General features: G+C 34.0%; 1 protein-coding gene and 1 long non-coding RNA gene across 6 annotated transcripts in view; one reads left to right on the forward strand and one right to left on the reverse strand.

Moving 5' to 3' along the window:
• The window catches only part of LOC115241755, a 170292-nt gene extending 164892 nt beyond the window's left edge, over positions 1 to 5400 (forward strand). For both annotated transcript variants that reach the window (XR_003884959.1, XR_003884958.1), the window contains exons 3-4: positions 3021 to 3196; positions 4359 to 5400. This is a non-coding gene — a long non-coding RNA (uncharacterized LOC115241755). The remainder of the gene's footprint in view (positions 1 to 3020; positions 3197 to 4358) is intronic.
• LOC115241730 (mannosyl-oligosaccharide 1,2-alpha-mannosidase IA) overlaps positions 1 to 16073 on the reverse strand; it is a 481287-nt gene that overhangs the window by 153557 nt on the left and 311657 nt on the right. For all 4 annotated transcript variants that reach the window (XM_029817652.1, XM_029817655.1, XM_029817653.1 and 1 more), the window contains one exon: positions 10164 to 10379. In XM_029817652.1, coding sequence (XP_029673512.1) covers positions 10164 to 10379 — 216 coding nt within the window. The remainder of the gene's footprint in view (positions 1 to 10163; positions 10380 to 16073) is intronic.

Here is a 16073-nt window from a genome sequence, read left to right on the forward strand (position 1 = left end):
AATACGTAAACGCTAAAATTATCGCTATAATATTGCATATTTCGGAAAGTGAGCGAAAAAAAATTTTTTTTTTTTTTCTGTGAAATTTTGTGTTTTTTCTGAAAGCTAATTTTCGTTAGCAAAAATATAAAAATACACATAATAGTTTTTAAAGTATAAATTATTTTAAAGTAATAGTATTCTTTCGCACAAATTAAAAATTTTGGAAATAAAATAAATAATATATAATATTACTTGCGTGATTTTTTTCTATATTTCAAATAGTCGCTCTCTCTTTAATAGAATGTTGATTTGAATATAATATGTGAAACTATAAAATTTGAAAAGTTGGAACAAATGATAAATATCTACAATATATTTTCGCTAATAGAGAATTTACTTTAAGTTTTATATGAAATAATGCTATATATATACATATTCAATCTTTTTTTGTGAAATATCTAATGTGTATGAGCTTTTTATAATAATAATAATAATTCTATTCAAACTTTAAAAAATATATATTCCATTATGTAAAAATATACGCAAACTCTCGCTGGTGAATTTGATGAAAAATATTTTGGCAGAATTATCTTGAGCCAACAAATATCGTTGTTATAAATGCGTCAGGTAATAATTTTGACGCTTCCACTGTACTAGGTGGCAATCTTAAAAGTGCATTAGCGTTATGATTATAATGATTTGATATATCGTAAATCCATGGGTACGTATCCTCCTTGTTCCATTTTAAAGACGTCCAAACATATTTAGGGCGCGAATACAAATTGGGTGCTAATCGTATCTACAACATTATAACAATATCGTAGCAATATACATATATTGTATATCTCATTTCGAAATGTATGAAGAATATCTTACGCGAGATACCACTAAGGGCCACTCCTTGTGAAAGCAGCGTAATTCGTTCAGAAGAGGTAAAAGAAATAAATGTGCAGCAATGGGAACGATTGCCGGGTTTTTCGATAAACATAAAAAATGTTTCATTGTGGATTTAAATGTGCATGTTGCATATGTTGTTGATTTTCCTGGTTTCATATATACAGCACCTGAAAGAGAGTATAAAATATTCTAAAAAAATATGTCTTTTAATACATTAATGTGATATTACTATTTTTTAAATTGAAATATTTAAGTATTTAAGTCAAATATCATGTTAGATTTAATATATCGTATTTTACTTAAACACTTAAATATTTCAATTTAAAAAAAATAGTAATTAGTTGAACGGATTTAGTCAAGTTGATAACTTTTTTTTCTCAATATATAAGTGTTATGAAGATAATTCGATAAGATAAAATCGTGTTCAATTTTACTTACATCCAGAGAACATCGTATAAAATCTGGCCTTGTACGCATATTTTTGTAATATTTTTAACTCGTCCATGTCTTTTATTAAATTCCAATCGCGTTGAATTTGATCAAAGAGTTTCTTTATCTACGATATAACGATTAACGTCTAAGATATTAACTAAACATTTGCTTTTAATAAAATTTTGAGATCGACTCAGCTAACTTACTTGATTAGAATTAAAATACACTATATTATATTTCAGAGCATAAATCATAGAAAGAATAACAAAAGAGAGAACCTCAATTAATAACGTCATACTATATTCGTGTGTGACAAATGTTGTTAACTAAAAAAAAAAAAAAAACAGAATTCTTATATAAATCAAATAAAGAGAATATCACTTTTGTACGCAGAAATTAAATACTGTCACAGAAATTAAATACGTCACGTATACTATTCATGTGTCTGCAAATGTACGTCGTAAAACTTAAATGCTTCTCATATTTTTCAATAAATATATATAATTTAAAAAATTATATATATTTTTTCTTGCACCATGTGCGAAAAAAAATTCCGTAATATTCTATAATCCATTTTCACTATTCAATTTTTGTTATAATTAATATCTTTTTCATCCACAAAAACTATTCACAAAATATTCGATAAAAAAATATAATTTCTGCAGTTTAGAACACTCGCGCTTTTAAACACTCAACATATTTTTTTGATAAATTTGCGAAGCACACTTTTCCGATCGCCAACAAGAAATGAATACATAGTATGTTCGATTCAACGATCAGAAACACCTGTGTTAGTATTGCCAGAACGAGTATAAAAGATACGCAGAGCACTCGAACAATTCGATGTTCTGGCTTCTGGTAAGGCCACAGACCGATTGACGCCATTAAATTCCGGGTTAGCCCGTAGTACTCGTTGTCGAAGAAATCCATTCCGATTGGCAATTGCTGCAATTCTACGCAAATTTGTAAAGATTATGTGGTCCCCCTTACCACCATCGGAACTCTTATAGTAGCTATTACAATCTTACTACACTCAGATTTTCCGCATCATGATGACGATAATGCAGGACATTACGAAGAATCGGAAATACCAAAAGAACATAATTTGTAAATTACCTTATTATCAAACGATCTTCTGTGTACGATTACGTGAATCGTTCGTGCATTATAAACTATCAAGCGCTCTGATTGCAACATAAAACAACCAAATTATACGTTTAATATAACCATCAGTGATTTCCATGGGAAAAAGAACATCAGTGATTACAGTATTTTTGCGCAGACGCGATGCGACAAAGAATCCCTTCCTCTTTAGCTGTTCGAACAGCACATTGTCATGTAGAATTTTTCTTTCGGAGACATGACAGCCATGTCCGTTATAGCGTTAATATCAATAAACTACATAAAATGTGTGTAAAACTATTAAATTCGTAACGTGATAGTCTAAAAGATGTATATATTTGAAAAAATATCGATGTAAAGTGATTTGAGTGTTGTGTTTAAAAAATTATTGTCCCTATTTTTGTAAATCGATATGTAACAAGTATTATAAAATAATAGTGAAGATATTTTACGGACTGACTCTTGTAAAGAAACGAAATGTTATTCTACAGTTGCAATTTCGAAAATCCTTATATTGCGATTTTATGAAAATAGTAAAAATTATATTAATGTTAATTGTTAATAATTGGGTTTTTTTTCTGTTTCAGCTAACTGTGGTTAGATGCTTTGGGAAGTGTGCCAAAAATGAACACATAACTTAATACCATTATCGGAGTTTTCAAAAGATTCAATATATAAATCACTTTACAAGAACGTTAATGTCCGATCGTCATAGCATCCTGTCATCACTTACGTCACATTTGAAGTGCAACACCATCTTAAAGTAAGATAAATTAATCATTTAAAAAATAATTTTATGTCAAAGTCATCTTATCGCGATATATAATTATACATAATTCGTTGTAAGGTTCGTTAGCAAAGTTAAACTTTACGACGATGCGCTTAATAAATCGGTAGAGATATGTTAAATGCGTTTTTATTTATCGTCTTCGTTCATTGTAATATAATGAGTAATAATCTCTGAGGTTGCAATGAAGTCGGATCCTACAAACATGGTTTTCCGCAAATATAATGATGTAATAGCAATATTATATTGATATCAATTTTCGTGACATGAATTTCTCGTAAAAGTAATTATATCAATTAATATAATTTATAAAAATAATTATATCAATTAGATCAAGTTGTTTATTAAATAATACAAAAAATGCAGTTAATAAAACACGTATGACGTTTGAAAATAAGAAACAAATGCATTCAAATGCGATTTTTCTTTATATCATTTATTATTAGCTGAAACATATAATTACATATAGATTTTTTAGCTTTGTTTATCTTTTTTATAATAGTTATTATTTGGATAAGAAAAATTCTTTTGCATGTTTATTCATTTGTTGAAATAATAGCACAAGCAATAAATATCATAAAGAATACAACTAGAAAAGATATGGCAAAACTCGTTTAAAAAGATTCTGTTTTCTTTAGTGCTTTTTATCACGCTTTTACGACTTACGAATGCCAACCTTTCTAGTAAATTTTCTCAACTATCTTCTCCTGTGAAATGTTTTTACGCAAACACCGTATACGTTACGAAGATTTCGCGAAACATATGCAGAAAACATCATATGGCTGTCGTCGCAAGTTATAGTATCGCATTTCATCATTTCTGAGACTCGCAACCTATGTAGGTGTAACACCTACATACTCAAATAGTTTATTCTATCACAAGTTATTGAGAACCGTGTGCATACTTTTATAAGAAACCGATATTTTGTAAATATTATAAAAGAAAGAGAAAGAGAGAGAGATGTAAATTAATTTAAAGATTATGTTTTGACGAATAATAATTTCAGTTATTATACAAATACAAATTTAATAAAATATTTATGGGATACAGTTGGTTCATAAAACTTTTTAATATGATATTATAATAACGATTTCTGCAGACTCTTCCTTCCGATGCTAAATTAAAGCAACGTTTACAGGTATGACGGTCCGATGAACTTTTCGAGAGACGAGTGCGCAACAGCTGTACGAAACATCGCTCACCCACGCATGTACAAGTGTGCCATTACACGCGTGACAGCCTCGCAACACAAGATGGAATGGGGATCCAGCCCATTGCGATGTACCCGCGTCTCTTCGTTGCGCGCTACAGTCAGCGCATAGCGCTGTTAAACGAGGCCTGGCATAACTGCGCGTTACGTGCATCTCGCATATCTCACAACGTGCTTCCTTCCTTCCATTCTCCCGCCCTCCGATGAGAGGACAGAGGAGAGCTAGGTCGCATACCTACCGGCCGTAATCTACTCAATGTCGACGAATAGCGGGGGCGTGTATCGATATCGTCGATGCTCGTGTATCTCGCGGTCGATTAGATCAAATGTTCATTCTTCCAAGTGTATAGCTAAGTTGACGCAACGAATATACGCAAATTGTTATCTCGAGATCGCTTTACGATGTGTTACATCAAAGTGTCAGTAAAATAATACGCATGATAAAACATATGAGAACGATAAACGTTGCGTATATATTTTTTTAAGAGTAAAAAACGCAGTTTATCTCTAATATTATATATATTAATGATATTTAAAAGATATTTTGATATATATGTTAGCTATTTTCAAAATTTTATAATAATTATTATCGATGTGATCTCTAAAATTCATTAATTTTCTGCGTTTGGAAAAAAATGATAAGTCGTATATTTGGTTTTTGTTGTAGGTTTATTAAAAAGTACGTATTTTCCTTAAATCACGGAATTCCTAAGATGACAACGCAACAAATTTACAAATGAATTCTACAATATTTATATTTAGATCATGGCAACGTATATAATGGTAAAACTGGATATAAAAACATCGACGTAAAAAAATAATAAATATAATTTTTAATTTATATTAGTCGTCCCAATTGTCCTTCTCTTTATTCAATATTAAATTATCATTATGCAATCATTATGAGTTATTTGATCATGATTACATAATTATTTGATCATAATTAGCATATATTCTTTATTATTACGCGCAAACATACGTATATTATATTGATATTATAAATTATATTGATTTTATTTTAATTAATTATATTAATTTTATAAATTATATTCCTTGTATCTTTTCTATTTATAATAATTATAATTCGTGTATATTATATTTAAGGAATTTTTAACATTATTTTAATCGAGACAATTTTAAAAACTTTTGTTATTAAGTGATCCAGATACACCAAAGAAATTAAGCATCACAATGCATTTCTGTCTATATATTCGCTAATTAAGGAGACAATATATCTCAAAAACGCGTGATGGGCTTTATGAGAAACAAAATATCGAGATATAAGTACGTACTAGAAGAATACAAAATAAAGTAGAAACTTCCGTCCTAGTGTTATCTAAATAAATGGTTTATGAAATATTTATCACTCAAGGTAAACAAACAAAAATGATTAAAGTGCTATAAAAAAAGAAAAAAATAGAATTATAAAATCTGACGCTGACATTTCTTTTTTCCTCGTTAAGCTTACATTATAAAGTCAGTTTAGAAGTGTTAAAAAGGCTTCCAAAACTAAATAGAAAAGTGCTCAAGTAGCTCACCAATATCATCAAAAATTTATAAAAATTATAAAAGTTTATTATCTTTAGTATTTAGTATTTTGTATTATCGTTAAATTTTAACAAAAGCTTAAATAAAAGTTGGAGCTTAAACAAAAAATGTATATAGGACCATCGCTAACAAGAAGCTTTTAGTTAAGTACTTTTCCGTCCTCTTATGGAAACTGCAAAACAAAATCGCGTAATCTTTTTTATATTACAGCTTTGATTCCAGTTTGGCAATATTAAAAAGTATGTAGTTTTCCAATATAACTGCACAGGCGAAGAAGTTTGTGGCCAAAAATGTTTTTATAATATCGCATGTCTACTAAAAGCAGACACATGTGAATGTTGATATATATATAAATTTATGCTCGTAAGATGAAAATATTATGCTAAAAGTTTCAAGATATCGTAAAATTCTTGATAATGCATAGTTCAATGCAAAATGTCAATGATCGTGTACAAAGATTACTAGGTGTAAAAATGTGTTCAAGAAGTATGCTAATTTCTGTTGTACAACATCGCTGTTAATAATCTCTCTCGCGAGGATACGGCATCCTCTTTCAACGATAGCACCCGCAACATCGACGACTTACATTGTCGTATAAAACACGTGTATCTCACCGTTCTTTTTCTCTTTAATCCCGCGTATACGGTTGTGCGTATATTAAAGAGAAATGGCGGTGTCAGGTACACTGGATGTGTGGTGGCTGCTGGTTACCTTGCACTCCCGTCTCCGCACGTCTGCATTCTCCTCTTTAATCCCGCGTATACGCGTATACGGTTGTGCGTATATTAAAGAGAAATGGCGGTGTCAGGTACACTGGATGTGTGGTGGCTGCTGGTTACCTTGCACTCCCGTCTCCGCACGTCTGCATTCTCGACGCATAATACGCGATGCGCGCGATCTTCGTTTTATACTCGGAGCGGTTAGGCCCTTCTTTTCCTTCCCCTCCCCCTTCCTCCCCGAATTTATCGCCCATCCGAATCGCGGACAAGTCCATATAACCCGTTCATGATCTCGGTTCCCACCTAGCCGGTGCTAAAGCCCGCGCGCTTTCTCGCCGCGCTGTTTTCATTCCTGTATAAATCTCATTGAAGGCGATATATTGCACGGTATTCCTTTTGGCCCGCTCGCACATATCGGCCATTGAAATTTATTTCGCTGACCAGATGCGAATAACCGAGATGCATCATTGCCCCGCGCCGCCTTTTAATTTTCGTTCCTTATCGTTATTATTGAACGTGCGTGAAATATACAGGGTGTTCTCGAATCGTTCACATTCTTCTCAATTTTAAATGCTTGTAATAATAATTCTGGAACACCCTGTATAAGAACGCTTTGTAGCTAGAATAGCTCACTGTCTATTCTAAACTTAATATTCTAGATTCTAGAGTGTGGAGCAACATTAATATTTATTCGTGAATATCTGAATAAATCCAATAATATGGATACTATGAATATTTTTAACTGTTTGGCGCGTACACTTTATTTTATTCAAAAGTACGTATACCTAAAGATTTTAAAGAGCAAAAAAGTTTTTAGAAATTACAATTATAAATACAAATATTTTTAATATAAGAAACCGATTTGATTATCGTAATAAATATTTTAGGAGAGAGATTTATAATAAAAAATTTATGAATCTTTCTCTAATATATTTTCCTTATATGGCATAAATAAACAGGCAGAATGAATATATAAAAGCAAGAGGCGCGGAATCGCGTGTCTAAATGTTTCTTAACGTGACTTTGCATCTCTTGCAGGTAAATACACGAGAGGAAAGAGTTTCAGAAACTGCCGTGAAACAATAGGCATAACTTCTAACACGGTTGATACACCGGTTACCGCAAGCCGAAAGCAGCTAATACAGCAAGTTATCCACTTAGAAATCCGACGTAACACCGCGAGAGAAGAGTTCGAGGGATCGCGGGGAAGATGTAGAGAGAGAAGGGGAAGGCTGTTACCAACTTTGGATAAACCGGGCTAAGTTTCCTGGCTCGGTACTTACGGAACTGTCACACGAAAACGCTCAAGTTTATTCTTCCCACACGCACCAACAGAGAAATACCGCGAACATCGATTTACATAACGATTAAGTTAATTTAGGATTTAAGTGCACTGTTTACCAGAATATCCTTGAAGGGGTAACATATTCTCAGGAAAAATACCGGACTGTTCGCCTCTCGGTGGGGGAGAAATATTAAACGTCAATGTTTTCGTATTCTATTGGTAAGAAAGCTTTGTAAAATAAATTTATCCATCGAAAAAAGTTAAAGCACAAAGTAATTACATTAATTGTTCAATATATCTCATTCATTTATTCATTCTTTGCATGTAATCGATTTTTATTTATGTCAAGTATTGGAAAGATGTATTTTTTACTCTACAAAATATATATTTTACAGATCATTGTTTTATTTCTAAAGTTTTGTCAACAAGTATAATCATAAATAAGATCAAAGTAGATACAATTTCAATTAACTGTTTATCATATCCATTCTCGTAATATTACATTGCGCAAAATAAGTATGTGTCACTATACTCAAAGATTTAATATAATTGAATGTAAGATTTAAGAGTCGTATAGAATTTTAATTTGTGAAAATATTTGCGAACAGTTATGTATGAAAAAATGATTTTTTTGGGTTTTACCAATTCGTCGCACATGAAGAAAATATTTGTTATCGCAATAGAATATTTCATGTCGCAACTTTAAGCTGTTCAATTCGTGTGCCCTACAAAAATGGTCCGCTGTGATATTTTATCGAGAAAATATTGGATCCAGTCGAGGATTTGAGATATTTCAATGTAGTCCTGCTCTACGAAGATAAGATTTTCATTCTCCATCAAGGTCATGACATATCCATTTAGTGACAAAGCAAATGCTTGCGATTTTTGAAGGATTATCCCGAATTTTTGTAAAAAAGTTATATTTGAAAAGATTCATTATTTCTGCGCATTATTTTTCTTCAACTTATTTGGTATATTTGCAGATTTCATAACATTTGAGATAAAACGTATTTTTTATTTCTTAAAACTGCTTCAAAATATAATTACCTAAATCTTTGCCTCGAAATATCTATAAAGTGACATTATTCTTACATTTTACTTGAATAGGTCGCATGCCAAGAGAAAATCGAAGGGTGCCTTCGACGTCTCATCAGAATGGGACTTTCCTTGACAGAGCAAACACATTTCCGACATGTTCGATAACGTAAAAGTAAAGAAAGGATGAGATGCGGAGGAGGAATAGTGTATGCAGACGCGCGAGCCTATATCAAAAGTTCGCTTCCGTTGGGGTCCGCGAGAAAGGAGACGATAACATGGCTGCGTCAGGTAAGTAGACTCACGACGAAATTGGTTTCGACGCGTGTCGGCGAATGTCGAACTTTCATCGTAATACCTCCTTCACTTTAGGCAGACATCACTATACTTTCGCAGTCTCAAAAGACTGCAGAAATTCTTCAAAGAAACGTACGCACAAAAAATATTCGTGCTTGCAATTTTATTGTAATACAACTCGCGGTTTATATTGTATTTATAATTATTTTTTACGTCGCATATAAAATGTTAAATGTTATAATAAAAATATAGGGCAGAAATTCTCGCTATACGATATTATAGTTTTTATATCACATTTAAGAAAAGACATTTAATTAATCGGAATTAATAAGAGCGAGCTATATAATTCATCATAATTTTCTCAGAGATAAGAGGATAAATGTATTATATCACAGGAAAAGATATATTCAGCCTAGCAAAATCCTCTCGCAATCACCGTCAGCCGGTTTTCGTAGGATGATTAAAATAAACACTTGACAGATAATTTATTAAAAGTAACGCGGGCTAAAAATTCGCTGCGTTATGAGTTTTACAAAAATATATTACCCATCGATGTACTTTGAGATAAATCGCAATTATCATATCAATCTCGAAGAGCTCGTAAATAAATTCTTTTTGTCACTTGTTTTGATAATTTATATTAGACGTCCTTGTTATGTAGGAACATTATCTTTTATGAGATTTATTTTGATTTAAAAAAAATGCTATTTTTGTGTAGCGTATCCTGTTTATAACTCGCATATAATTTGCTGAGACGCATATAATTTGCTAAATGTTCAGAAGTTATCTCAGCGTAAGTATGTCACGCTGATAATAAATATGAAAATATAAAAGCATACAAATACTCACGATATCGAAGTCCAGATTCTCAGCAATCCAGTCGCGCCCCTGCTTAAACTCATCGTGAAGACCCATGATGTAAAGAGTATCGAGTCCATCGACGATGGTCGCGCCCATATTTGAAGCCCCGAAAATGCTGGCACTGTGACCTCTCTTCGAAATGGGTCTCAGTTCGTTTTTACCCCATGCGTATCGCACGTAATTGTCCCAACCATGCTTCATCATCTGCGGAAAAAAAAAACATGCGAACGCGATTAGCGCAAAATTTTTATTATGAAAATTAAAATATTTGTTTTTACACAATAATGTAAAATAATATCCATCAACTGTCCATCAAAATTTCTATGATTAATATAAGTTATATGCCTTCTTTTTAAATTCCGTTCTTTCTTTAATACAAGAATTCAAACTTTTTTGAGGATTCAATATTGGACAGCATCTCGTATTCAAAATTATAATAGTATATAATCGATGTATACCAAAAATATATGTACATGTCGTAGATTCTTTGTAAATTCAATCTTTTCATAAGAAACCTAAAATTTTTATTTAAAAAATGACCTTTGGCGCTAAGCATTTTTATTAAAAAAATACTTTTACAGAAACATATACAAAATATAAGTCGTATGTGTGTTTTAAAAATTTTCGCAAATTTTCAAGTTTTTCTACTATTAACGGTGTGCACATATACAGTCGAATTAGCAAACACATATCGGATCTCGAGAATGACGGATGCGCCACGTGAGCTATTCCGTGAATAACAAATATATTGCTCGACGTGTGTGTGTGTGTGTGTGTATGTGTGTCCATTCCATTGACCGTTATTTTCGTTCCTCTTGATTTTTCGAACCATTTGCCGGGCACCCGCAGTCATGGTCGCTTCATCACGTTTTTATGACGGCATAATTTAGGGGCAATATAATATCGGAAAGGTCTGGCCAGTGGCACCACCAAGAGTGGTCCTCTCTGCCTCCTTTCTTCCCTTCCTCCCTTCCCTCCTCTCTCACTCTCTTTTTTTCTCTGCGGCTACGATTGTAATAAAAAAAAAAGATAAAAGCGGAAATTACAGAGCGTGAAGAACTGCAAGATGACAGAGAGAAACGCGTATCATTTTATAACTACCTTGCTCTGAATCGCGAAATCTTTGAATACGTTTCTGCGGCTGCTCACACAGCAAAAAATTGGTAAAAAAAAACACGATACGCGTTTCCGTTAATATTTCAAGATATTCTATCAAAATCTACAATGTCACAATACTCGAGACTCGGATTATCGGAAAGGCGATAAATGGGGTTGCCGAGAAGCACAGTGTCGCGATAAAGATGCGAAATTCTGTGGAGCTTGAAAGACGATGCCGTTGCGTTATTACGTCGGCCTTAGGAGGCGGGGACGGACGCGCTGGTGATGCAGAAAATTGCAGTGGACAGATCGGTACGGGTTGACGCGGCGTTCAACGCCTTCCACCATTATCCACGTAATCGTGGATAATTTGTTCCGTAGAAACCGCGGCGAATGCACGGCACATAGTGGGACTCGTAGCCGGTAATCTGGTTAACATCCATGTTAGGATTAAACCATTAGCCCCAGTGTCGGCCGGACGGATCGAAGGGAAACGGCGAGGAGACGATACGGAAGGAGAAAGGACGCGACGAGGTGGACGGAGGGCAAAATCTCGTGTCGGAGACGTGTGGCCCCCGTTCAATTATTCTCTCTTTGTTACGTCACTTCCGTGGTAACCGGATTCTCTCCCCGGTTCGTCCGGAAGACCGCGCGCTCCTTTTTTCGCTTTTGTAATCCACGAGTAATCCATTAAAACCATTTAATGCGGTTAAGCAGTAAGCACTGGCACTAGTACGAAATACACGTGCGCGCGAGACGTCTGTTTTAATCAGAAATAAAATTACGCTAGATTTATGTTTACATTTATTTATTTATTTGGGGAACTTGAAACATCGTTTCAATTTATATAATTCCAAGTTTTTCTTTCTAAAGCGTCCAATAAAAAAAAAAGAAGAAGAATTTATTTTATCAAACTCGTATACGCATATTTTAAATCTGTCTTTAATTAATCCCTGAGCTAATGAATAAATTAATTATTTTACGCGCATTATTCACACACAGGCAAACCGCGGCGCAGGTTGAGGGTATCGTAGACGATATGAATTCTACAGAGGACTCGTGGGAGCTCTCTTGCGTTTTGAGAGAGAGAAAATATCCTTTCAAATTGCCTGCGCTCCACGCATTTCCATTAATAAACAAAACGCACGCTGGAAGAGAGAGGAAAAGCAGCGGCAGCAGCAGTAGCAGCAGAGCCTCGGCTAAAAGGGTGAGAAGAGAAGAGAGGGTAGCGATATTCCGTCAGACGATTGAGTATGCACGGTACACAAACAGAGCAAAAGCTTCGGATACTTCAAGGGAGGATGCACACAAATGCGCATCCGACGCTGGCTTTGCGTATGCGCGGATGTGTATATTGCCGATACCGGGCACGTATAAGTGTACTTAACCGTGGCACTTTTATTTCCTGTCTTTATTTCCCGCGGTTTTCAATTTACGTTATTTATTTCCCTCCACGACCGTCCCCCAGTCGTCCCGCCGCGTCGGCGTCCCACTGTGATTTTGTGAAAGCACCCCAATTCTGCCTCCGTCGCATACTCTCACACTTATATGTAAAATATACACACACACATGTGCATATATGCGCACATACCTATATGTATGTGGAGAGGCACATAGATACGCGTGCATTTTAGTACCAACACCGTTAGGGACAACGTACTCCTGTATACATGATATCTTTTTTTACCTGCAATATGGCGTGCCTGGATCGACGTCACGAAGCCTTTTAAAATCCTCCGCGCACGTCATAAAAATCTAACCGCGCCCGAGTAACACCGCGCGCAGAGAGAAGTGAGTATACAGTTTACGCGCGTTGCACTTTTGACTAAGAGTTAATCGAGACAAGAGAAAAGAAATGTGATATTTAACGGAGAAAAGGTAACCGAACTAAGTAGTAGGTGAGAAAGAAATAAAAGAGAAAATATATATGTGAAGTAATCAAGCTCTCTGGAGGAAGAAAAATCTATTTTGATAAAAATACTACATTCCATGGATCTTCAGTTATTTATCCATTCGCGTTAATAGTCTCTTATAGTAAGAATAGTAACTCGTGTAAGTTTAATATGCAACGACCTTTTTTATCTATCAAATTATGTTCATCAACAGTTCCAAGAATCAAGGGTGCGTCATTTTCCACGTTCAAGTACATCTTTTCATCAGTCGATGCATCCGAGCCAGTGGTTATAATAATTATAAGACAGAACGCTCAATTACTCGTGACTCGTGACTCGTTACCTCATTAAAACGCAAGTGAGATCTACGACGTATTTCTGCGATTAAATATGTAATTACGTACGAAAGTTACTTAGATGCGGATGTCGGCACGACACAAGACTGATTATTGTTAAAAGTAAATGATTAAAATTTATGTGACGATTACTTTAGAATATGCGGAAGATTGTGTGCGCGGGCTTTTATCACAAACTATATCGTAACAAATCGTAACAAAATTATAATAAATTTTAATCATCAAGTATAATAAATTCATCTTTATTTTAAATTTCAGTTCATCAATTATAATAAATACATCATCGTCGTAAATATTTCTGATATTCTTGTTACACACTTTGTGTGTCATACTTTCATCTATATCAAATATATTCAAATTTGCCGTAAGTAAGTATCTCTGGCGCAAAGACGCTGTTGCATAATTGAAACCAAGTACACTGTGGAAAGAAATATAAATGCATATTCATGCAACGTGTTGCGTGCGCTTCGAGTGGCATAGAGTAGCGAAAACCACTACGCGAAGGAAATTTTACTCGTTTCGGGCACATACATAGGTCAACTCCATGCGATGTGCAACGAGTTAAAATTCAGACAGCCCGAGATACGTACATGCCTGTTTCTAGAAAGGTGACAGGACAAAGATACAAAGATCACGAGTGAATGAAAGAGAGAGAGCAGGACAAAGGGAAACGAGGCAACATAAGATGATAGAGGACCACGAAATTCAGCTCGTAAACTTTCAGCGGGGTTTAGTATAATTATAGCTTTGTTTATTATTGTTAGGCGAGCCACGCATTGTACAAGAGCTCTCAAACTAACGCGAATTAATCTCTGCTAAGTAGAACCGATGGAACCGACATCCCCATTTCTCTTCTCCCGCGTCGTTTTGCGAGATTCGCGAATGAAAGGTCGCTTCAGAAGAGACCACCCATCGCTTTCTCGCCTCTTCTTCCCCCTCCCCTTTTCTCATCCTGCTTCGCGGACTCCATGCTTCTATCATTGTCCCATTCTGCCTCCCTTAACTAGCATCTTTCATTAAAGGAAGCCGCCACCATTGTGCCCAACTTGTATGATTCGATAGACAATGCGACTTCGCCGGAAATTCCCGCGGCTGCCGTTCACGCCGCTTGCTCTCCCACGAAATTTCCGGATTTCTATAAACGCTAATCTGCGCGAAGAAGGGAATATATCCTGCAGACGCTATCGTAATGAAGCACCTGAAGCTCCGGAGCCAGCGAAAGGGAACATTATCGATGGCTTGGCGTTGAACAATGACCATACGATTCGATGTAATTGAAAATCTGGTATGTGTAGTATATCCTCGTAAGTTTATCAATTTGTAAGAGTAAGAAAGAAAGAAAAAGAAAAATCAAAAATATCCGAAGCTACTTTCAAAAATAATAAATGATGTAATCTATAAGATAATATCTAAAAAGAAGTTTGATAAAATTGTAAAATCGCTTTTAAAAATCTAAAATTTAAATATAAATTTCTGAAACATGTTTTTTCCTTTATAAGTTTAAAACATTTATACATTTTCTCAATCTTAATACTTTTAACAGAATCTGATAGAAATTCATTCTCATTCATATTATAATATTCGTTCATAATTATGCTTTAAAAGATGACTAAAATTGATAGACATATTACAATATGTAGAATAGAAAAGATAATAATCTATAGAAAATTATACGAAATAAAATTTTAAGAAGAAAAAGAAAAGAAAAATAGAACTAATAAAAATAAAAATAATTTAATTTCGAGGATATCTACAAAAACTTATTTTATTTAATATCTTATAATATCCTGTGTGTGTGTGTGTGCGTGTAATTACTTTTAGACGTTTTTATTAAAATATCTCATGATCAATGAAGCAGTAATTATTCCAAATTATTCGAGAGAATAAAAATTTAATACGGCCGATTAAACGAGACCAAGAAATGTGCGAGCAAAAAATATAGCGCTTATAGCATCGGATATGCGACATGATCATGCCTATCACATTAGCTCGACTAAAAACAATTAACTTTATAGCCGCCCACATTTCTCCATTTGGAATTATTCAAGAACCACAATGCAGCAATTTCCCTTGTTTCGTGAAATTACCGATCATAGCGCCGTTGACGAGGCAATGAGTTTAATGAAATTGCGTTTTTCATAAATTACAAAGAAAAAAGAAACAAAAAGCAATTACAATAATCCTGAAACGTTAAATCAATTGATTTAGATTAGAATATTGACCTGTGCGAATTGATATTAATTATTTGTAATTTATTTTTATACTATTACGTAAAATATTACGTGAAGTATAACGATTAAAAAAATTATCGCTTTTGCTCGTAAATAATGTGTAATTATTGTTCCTTGCAATTTTCTTCGTATAATTAATTTTTTCTTCATGTTTGCATCATCATTTATCGAGACACCAGAGACACACGATTAAACGCATATCGTAAGGTGGAGCACGAACGTTTAATTGAAATCCATTCTGAGCGTACAGCGTTTCGTAAGTTATGTCAGTCTTCTACTAAATTGCTTCGTTTGGAATGAACGCCTCCGGACAATGTATAA

Source organism: Formica exsecta, unplaced genomic scaffold (assembly GCF_003651465.1).
Source record: "Formica exsecta isolate Colony F162 unplaced genomic scaffold, ASM365146v1 scaffold51, whole genome shotgun sequence".
NCBI lineage: Eukaryota > Metazoa > Arthropoda > Insecta > Hymenoptera > Formicidae > Formica > Formica exsecta.